At 43.9% G+C, this 8,541-nt stretch overlaps 1 protein-coding gene across 1 annotated transcript in view; it reads left to right on the top strand.

Annotated features, from left to right (window-relative positions):
* The first annotated feature begins 4,190 nt into the window (after window positions 1-4,190).
* GABRB1 (gamma-aminobutyric acid type A receptor subunit beta1) overlaps window positions 4,191-8,541 on the top strand; it is a 251,244-nt gene continuing 246,893 nt past the window's right edge. The window contains exons 1-3 of the mRNA XM_038399630.2: window positions 4,191-4,396; window positions 4,554-4,645; window positions 4,940-5,007. Coding sequence (XP_038255558.1) covers window positions 4,317-4,396; window positions 4,554-4,645; window positions 4,940-5,007 — 240 coding nt within the window. The 5' untranslated portion in view covers window positions 4,191-4,316. The remainder of the gene's footprint in view (window positions 4,397-4,553; window positions 4,646-4,939; window positions 5,008-8,541) is intronic.

The following is an 8,541-nucleotide window of genomic DNA, read 5'->3' as shown; positions in this document are numbered from 1 at the left end:
GAAGTAAGTTGGTGAAGGAATAAGCTCCCTAACCTCTTCTGTTGATTTACACTATTTTACACACCCCTCCATTGATTCCCAGTGAGCTCCTTGTTTTGTTTGCATTTCTTTTACCCCTTCTCCAATATACACTGCACACGTCCTGGGAAAATCCACATTCCTTCCATATAGTTTAACCTCCATAACATTATATTAGCCATATTAATTTTACACAAGGTGTAACTGCCTCCCCCATGCCCACAGAGTTTTCATACACACCCACCAAAGCGACAGTCCGATCCCCCAGAGCCACCCCAAGGTTTAGTGTTCCCATCATTCCTCCCCTTTTCCTTTTCTTTTACCTGTGCACACACAAAATTCTCTTTCACCTAACATTTTTTGCACTGCGATTACTCTTTTACACAACTGTACCTGAATACACTCCCATCTTGTACAGCTAGACACAACCAGGAGCAGCCAAGTTACGTTCCAATAGAAACTCCTTACATTCCTTTAGTGATTTTGATTACATTACCCAATAGTCAAATAATTTTGATCAGATTCTCTCTCCGCCTGCTACCTGCAGCAGTCCCTTATAGACCATTTCTGTGGGAAAAGGGCCCATTTTCCCTCAGAATAGTTGTAAAGGCTTCTGGGGACAGAAGCATTGTGGTGGTAGTAGCCACTCTACCTGACCCCCTTGGATAATTTAGTTACCAAGCTTCCATCCAATGTGACTGCACAGAGTTGCACATACAATTACATTTATATAACTGGGTTTTATCATTAAACAAAAACTTCCTTCTTGTAACACCACAACTGTTACTCTTTTACTATTTACACAACTCCCAAATGTTTACTTTCCTGCAAACCCTGTATCACCAATTTTTGCAAAAGCTATTTGTAACTTTTCACTCACGTCTTTAAATCACTTACTCCTAAATTTAGTTCTTTAAGGTAGTGCAATTTTTCTGTAACAATTTAACCACCAAGTACAATTATTGCCACACAGCTGCCTTAACCTGTGCTGTCTTTGCCTTGAGACTGTTCAAAGCCAGTTTCCCCACCCCCATTCCCTGTTCCCATTTCCCCCTTTAGCTACTTCCTGATTGACTGCTTAGCTATACCTTAACCAATCATTTTCCTGAAATTTAACTAATCAATCCTAACATATTGTAACATGATTATTTAACCAATTATATCCCACCACCTGAATTAGTTTATACCCAGCAAAAATTAATTATACAGCAGACAGAAGCAATCACAGAACCAGACAGAGATTATACAGACATACAATAGCAAAGTGGGAACTATAATGACAAAACAATACAGAAGTGAGGATTTCACATCCCAGCTATCCCAGACTGTCACAGTAAGAGAAGGACCCTACACTGGCAGACAGTGATTTTGATTCTTTCCTTTATACCTCTATAACTAGCCAAGTGATAAGAATACATCTAAATTCTTAGAATATAGGCCTTTACAGATAGGCCTGAATATCTATATCCTAACAATTCCACTTTCCAAATCCCAGCCTCCCACAGAGAAGTTGGAGAAATGTGGTTTCCCCTAGGATATGGCCATCCCCTTGTCCCATTTCAATGGGAGCTATCAAAGTTTACTTGGGTGTAAGATGGTGTATTCCACATACACTGAGGCATTCAATGATACAGCAATTTCATTAAATCAGCCAAAATTCATAAGCTGTACATAGCGAGAGACATCAAATTGTCACAGGCCAATAGTACATACTACACAAGAGGAGAGACAAGGTGGAGCCCCACATGAGGATGCACATCAGTTGCCAAAAATCACACTCTTTGGAACTCTCTGCAAGAAGGGAATGGAATCACCAGAGGTCAGGTCCATTCACTCATGGTAGGGTTCTTGGTAAGTCAACAATACCTCATGATCAGTACCAAGTACAAGGGATGGATTCAGTGCAGCCTCTGGGAGAGATGAATTACCTGTTTCCCACAGTACAGGTTTCACTTAGCACTAAAACAATTTTGTAATCAGATATTCAAGAAGTTAAACAATTGCAGTTAACGTGAAGAAATATGTGAAAATCCAGCTGGAGCATGGATTCTCCTTAAAAACGATTCTTCTCCCATAGCACTTCTCCACCCTTTGGATGGTTGTGAACAAAAGACCATTATGAAGTCTGCTAACCCTTCAATAGCGTAATTTGTTGAAAGGACAGCATGCTTCTTCAGAAGCCTCTGGAAGCCAATCAGGTGCCATTAGCCTTCAAGGAAGATCAACAAAGCATGTCCCTTACCACAACAGGAAATGTGTGTCCTTCCCACAAACTACAGGCTGTAATGATCAATCCATGACAGCTCCAACCACAGCCCACATATCAGATCATGAGTATACCGAGTTTTATAAATTGAGCCAGCCACCATCTACAATAGTGCTGTGGGTGTCATGAAGGCCACAGTGCTGCTGGAACTAGGTGGGGGAGAGGGGGGCTGCTGCACCCCCTGCTTGAATAACAAACACCAGATACATGGTTTCTATCATCAGCACCCTCACTATAAAAATTGCTCCAGCACCCCTGGATGGCTCAAATAAATGTGTTAGTCTTAAGGTGCCACAAGTACTCCTTTTCTTTTTGCGAATACAGACTAACACGGCTGCTACTCTGAAACCTAAGACCACCGGCTGACTCAGACAATCCACCATCCACATCAAGTATGAAGTCACTGAGCCACAGCACATCAAACAAAAACTACTACTACTTTTAGGCAGAGATGGGTCTGTAGCCCTAAATTGAAAGCATGTGCCAATTGGCCTAGGCCATAGTGTTTGGAGCCAGGATTTTGGTTCAGCCCATTATAGGAATAGGGGGCATTTGCTTGATTTGGATTGTGATCTAAACTTCTCCAAAGTCTAGGAATGCTCAGGTGCAGGGTGCTTGATTTGGGACTGTTATTACTTGAAAAAAGAGTTTTATCTCTTAAGGCGGAGCAAAAAAAAACCCAAAACCCTAGTTTAGCTGACATTTTTAGAGGACCTCGCTGCTGTACCTGGCTTTGGCAAAGGTTTCTTCCTCCCACTCTTGTGTGGGTGCGCAGCGATTTAGTATAATGCCGACCTTGTCCTTTGACTCCCCCTCCACTGTGACAGGCGCCCTTGGAGGGAGGTTTTGCCCAGCGTTTGAGCCGCTCAGAACTCCTCCGTGCTCTCACTGTCTATTCGAGGAACAAGCCGTCCCGACTGAGCACTTGCTTTAAGTATGTGTATTATTCACGTGCCCTGGCGCAAACATCGAGGCGCAGGCAGCCTGGGATCCCGGATCCCGCAAGCACCTTTGGGCTGTGGTGAAAGGGGGCGGATTGTAGCCGTCGCATTCCTCTTCATCAGCATTCAGGGAATGTCTGGAAGGAAAAGAACAGACGGAGCCTCTCCCCCTTCAGCGGTCTCATGCCAAACCCGCTGGGAGCGGTGGGAGTCGGTGGCGTGACATCTGTGCACTCAATACGCGCCCGCATTGTGTCCAGCTGTGCCACAGCAGCATGCCCGTTGCAGTATTGTGCCTCTCCAAGATGCGCCCATAGAGTTCCTTCCCAGCTGTGCCTGCCGCCCCTCGGGAGCCACATGAGCTATTCCTGGTGATAAAATACGACACAGGAACAAAACCAAGGCAGCGGGTAGGCTACCCCCGTACGCGGAGGGCTGCGAGGAAGAGAGGTAGTAGCGATCAGCTGTTCCACGCGTTTGCTGATGCCTACCGGGGCGGGGCGGGGCGGGTACTTGCCACTTATGTGATGGCTGTAGGTGTGGGGAGCCGAGTGGCGCTCACGTTTGTGGAGCTGCTGTTGTCCACGTCAGTTACAATAGAGGCTTTTGCTCCAGCCACAAACATAATCGGAGCACACTCGTTGGCTTGCTGCTTCTCTCATTCCACCCCACCCCTCTGCCCCCCATCAGAGAAACGGTAACCCGGTCTGCCCCAGAACGCTCTCCACGGCCGGCTATGTCCCGAACAACTGCCCGGGGTCTAGGCTCCATCCAGATCGACAGCCTCCAGTTGCAATGTGCAATCGGGGACTGTCCACACTAGATGCCAAAGCAGCGCCTGGTTCTGTCTGAGCCCACGACGCTGGTGCTTTTCTGATCTGCTCTGAGAAGCCTGGCTGAAGAGATCGGGAACTTTGAGCGGGTTGGATCCGTTGACGGTTTTACACAAATTGTTTTCAAGGCAAAAGGTGTCTGGAGATCAAGCGAGCTCCGCGCATGCGTTGGTCTGTTGGGAATTATTGCTCTGTCTTGGACTAAGTTGCATTCCTTGGATCTTCGCAGAAAAGCCAATTCTTCAGACAGAGTTAGGAATGTGGGCAGTTCACAGTCGAGAGTATTTTGGGATTCTCTCGTTCCCCGTGATGATAGCCATGGTCTGCTGTGCGCAAAGGTGAGCGTTATTCTCTGGGGTGCTCTCTCCGGGTTGTGTTGGTGCGTGTGCGGATTGTTGATCTCATTATTTTGGGAGGTGTACGTGCATTTGTTTCTCTGTCTGCCTGCAGTTTCTAGCGTAGATTCTCAATCCAATCCGTCCTTCTTCCCTTCAGCGTTAATGAGCCTAGCAACATGTCATATGTGAAAGAGACAGTGGACAGATTGCTCCATGGATACGACATTCGCTTGAGGCCAGACTTTGGAGGTAATTTGTCAGTCTTTTTCAACATGTAGCACAACCGTGTTGCATTTCCTGTATCAGAGGGAAACGTCAGTTCAAAGGCAAATTAGTCCTTGCAAATGGTTGTGGGCCAATTTATGATCAAGTACACACACAAACACACATACTCACGTGCGTGCACACACACCCCTCCGATGTACCCAATTTACACATGCAAACACACACCCATTTATATATGCCACTACACAGCTAGGCACAGAGATGATGTTTTTAAATGCCTGTGATGTGCATGACAAAACCCCCTGTTTCTCATTGAAGGTGCTCCTGTTGACGTCGGGATGAGGATAGACATTGCCAATATAGACATGGTCTCAGAGGTCAACATGGTGAGTACACGCTCTGAATTAAACCAGAGCTCTGAACTAGGCACATTTTGTGCCTGCCCCTTAGAGTTTAGTTGCGGGGGAGAGGGTGTCTCAGACTCGTATCTGTGCAGCTTTCATGCCAGAGCAAGGGACAGGGAGCGGAGAGTTAAATACGTTGAGTGCTCTTTGGAGACGAGCTGTTGATAGCTGCCCCGGGGAAACATGTTTGGAACCAGTTTACACAGTACCTTCTCCTCCTTTCACGTCCTTTTAAAATACGGCACGGCGCCATCTGCCGATCATTGCGCCTTACTGCCTTTCAGCACCGAGGACAGCTCCACGCTTCCTTGCTCTCTCCGCCCCCAGAGTCCTGGATAATAGTAATAATAGTAATAATAATAATAATAAAAAGCATATTTGACACCATGAGAATGCTGCATTTGTGGAGTCTAGGGGGCGGGATACAGGAACAACCATGCTTCCCTCGGGGAAGGGATAGCTCAGTGGTTTGAGCATTGGCCTGCCAAACTCAGGGTTGTGAGTTCAATCCTTGAGGGGGCCATTTAGGTATCCGGGGCAAAAATTGGGGATTGGTCCTGCCTTGAGCAGGGGGTTGGACTAGATGACCTCCTGAGGTCCTTTCCAACCCTGAGATTCTATGATTCTTCTTCAAATAGCTACAGCTAAAGCAAACTGACTGTTGGCTGGTCAGGAGACAGAGATCCTTTGCCTTGGCAAAGGTTGCTAGCAGCCTTCAAGAAAAGAAAAGGGGCGGGCGGATGGTGGATTTTGCGTGTGTCTCTGTCTGCAACTTATAGAGCTACATATTCAGACTGCAGGAGCAGAAAGCTGCTCTGGTTGAACCTCCCATTTGCTGCTGGAACCCAGAGGCACCTGTGGGGAGGGGCGAGATAGTTGGACTAGGAAGTTAGAGGGCAAAGTATAGTCTGTTTATATTTTAATCTCCTCTTGTGATTTGGTATGGAGGAAATAGTCAAAGCAACAGTAGCTGCTGCTAGGCTGTCTGCTAAGCACCACGTTCTGCGTAAGTAGCAATGCTGCTGAAACTCAGGGCTGGCAGAATTGGTACTACTAGAGACAGAGCAGAAGCCTGTTGATTTTCCTCTAGTATATCAGAGATCTCTTGCCTGGGACGGGTGAATTGTAATTGCTGAATGGCTGACAAATCTTAGCTGTAATGTGATCACCCACACGCAAATATGTCCGTGAGTATTTTAACAGCAAGGAGGGGTCGAAGGGGGGTTGAAAGGCTTCCATCACGTTTTAGCTCGGTGTCCAATCTCTCATAAAGTGCCTGCTAAAAGCAAACAGTTTGATATTGCAGATTGAATCACATACTTTGGAGTAGCAGGATTAAGAGCAAATGTCTGTGTAAAGCAATTCAGGGCTACTAAAAAGAAAAGTCATTTAGAATATTCCTATAATTTGAATATACTTAAATCAGAATTTTAAAATTGCTCACTGCATTTAAATATATGTAATATATAAGGTTTTTGTTTTACTCTTTGTTTTAACCCCAAGTCAACTATATTTATTTGAAAAACTAGAAATATTCAGAAATATTAAAGATTCCTGATACATATTTTTGACAGATGGACAGACTGAATTTCTCTGTCAATTGATTTAGATGGTAGAGATAAAGGCTGTTATAAAGAAAGAACATCACCTTCACAAACTAAAAACTTCTCAACATAAAAGCAAAGAAAAAGAAAACTAATGCTGGAAAGTGCTTTTTTCATTGGGAAAAAGAAAAAAGTGTATACATGAAGGAAGCTTCACAGCTAATTAGCAAAATTAGAAAAATGAAAACTGGTTGAGGGTCAAATAAAATGCAACTTCAGACAAAGATGTGTGCTACATTGTACTTGATTGTGTTAATTTCGTTGCTGAGATGACTGAATTATAATAGTAATGAATGCAAAAGTAAAGCACAGAATATCTAGTGCTGGGCTGGTTTCACATTATCTTCCGATACTACAGAAAATGAAAATCAGAACTTTTAATCCCATCAAAATCATTTCTGATTAATATGCTTCATGAGCATTTTGGTGGGGGGGGGATAGTCTCAAATGAAAATCTAAGGTACTTTTGTCCCCTCTGAAGAGGAACATCTATGCAACTAAGAGGAACTGGATAGCTGTGCTTTGTTTTGATACCAGCTGTCAGTTTATTGAAATTTCACAAAGCACTAAGACATTTATCAGTCTCAAATTAATTTCCCTTTTCCTAATATTCCTACAGTCTAATATTTATCACTGGAATGCTTAAAAAGATAGTATTTATTTCTCTATAGATTTATTTTTACTACTCTTAACTGTATATCTTAATTTTCTGTTGTTGAATAAATATAGTTGTTATATTTATTTTAGTGTCACAGTTACGTTGTAAGTTCTTTGGGGCAGGGACTGTTTTCACCATATGTGTTGTGCGCAGCACAATGGAGCCACGAATGGGACATAAAAGTCATATCTTAATTCAGATGTTAAGTAATAATAAACAGTAGGTCAGAGAAGGGAAAACACAATGGACAGACTTTGCAAATTCTAACTTGCAGAGTTCCTGCTGAACTTTCCTTTCAAAGAGAACATGTTAGTGACTGTGCAGATGGGGTGGAGGAAAGAGCACATAAACCTAGCATATGTCAAGGATAAGCAAGAAGTACAAACCCTATCCTCACCCCCAAACCGTTACCTGGGAGCAAGGTCAGACTCCCCACACTAGTCACTGAGCAAATCATCCCTTCTAACATAATGGCTGCCTTAGATGATGTGTCTACCTGGGCCATGACTTTATGTTGACTTCCTTTTCAGAGGTGCAGGAGCAAAGTGAAATTAATGCCAACACTAGTGGTACTAAAGTCCTTATCCTGAGAGGTGCAGAGCATGCTGAATCCTCAAATGGGAGTTTAGGGGGCCAGGCCACAGGAGGCACTCTGTGTTGTGCGGGGTTAATTATGTTGTATTTTCCAGCAGTATTTCCACTTGGGGCTGCATAGAGCATGATCCATAATGTGTCTGCCCTCTGCCAGCTCCTCTCCCTTCCCACACCAGCAAAACAGAGTTTGCAGATAAAAACAAAGATTGGGGGAGTTGCACTGACACAACCATTCTGATAATGGGCTCTTTAATCTAGCAGAGAAAGGTATAATATGATCCAATGACTGAAAGTTGAAGGTAGACAAATTCAGACTGGAAATAAGGTGTAATTTCTTAACAGTGAGGGTAATTAACCACTGAAACAATTTACCAAGGATCCTGGTAGATTCTCCATCGCTGACAATTTTTAAATAAAGACTGGATGTTTTTCTAAAAGAGATGGGGGAGTTCTATGGCCTGTGTTATACAGGAGATCAGACTAGATGATCACAATGGTCCCTTCCGGCCTTGGAATCTCTGGATCATAGATTCATAATCTATGAAAAAACTGACAAGACTAGAGACCCTTCACTCAAATTTTGGCTATCCTACTTTTCTATCTCCATCTTGCTTTACTGTACTTTGCAATCTGACTTACTATAGTGAAATAAACTTAAAT

Source organism: Dermochelys coriacea, chromosome 4 (assembly GCF_009764565.3).
Source record: "Dermochelys coriacea isolate rDerCor1 chromosome 4, rDerCor1.pri.v4, whole genome shotgun sequence".
NCBI lineage: Eukaryota > Metazoa > Chordata > Testudines > Dermochelyidae > Dermochelys > Dermochelys coriacea.
This window is presented reverse-complemented; position numbering and strand designations above follow the sequence as displayed.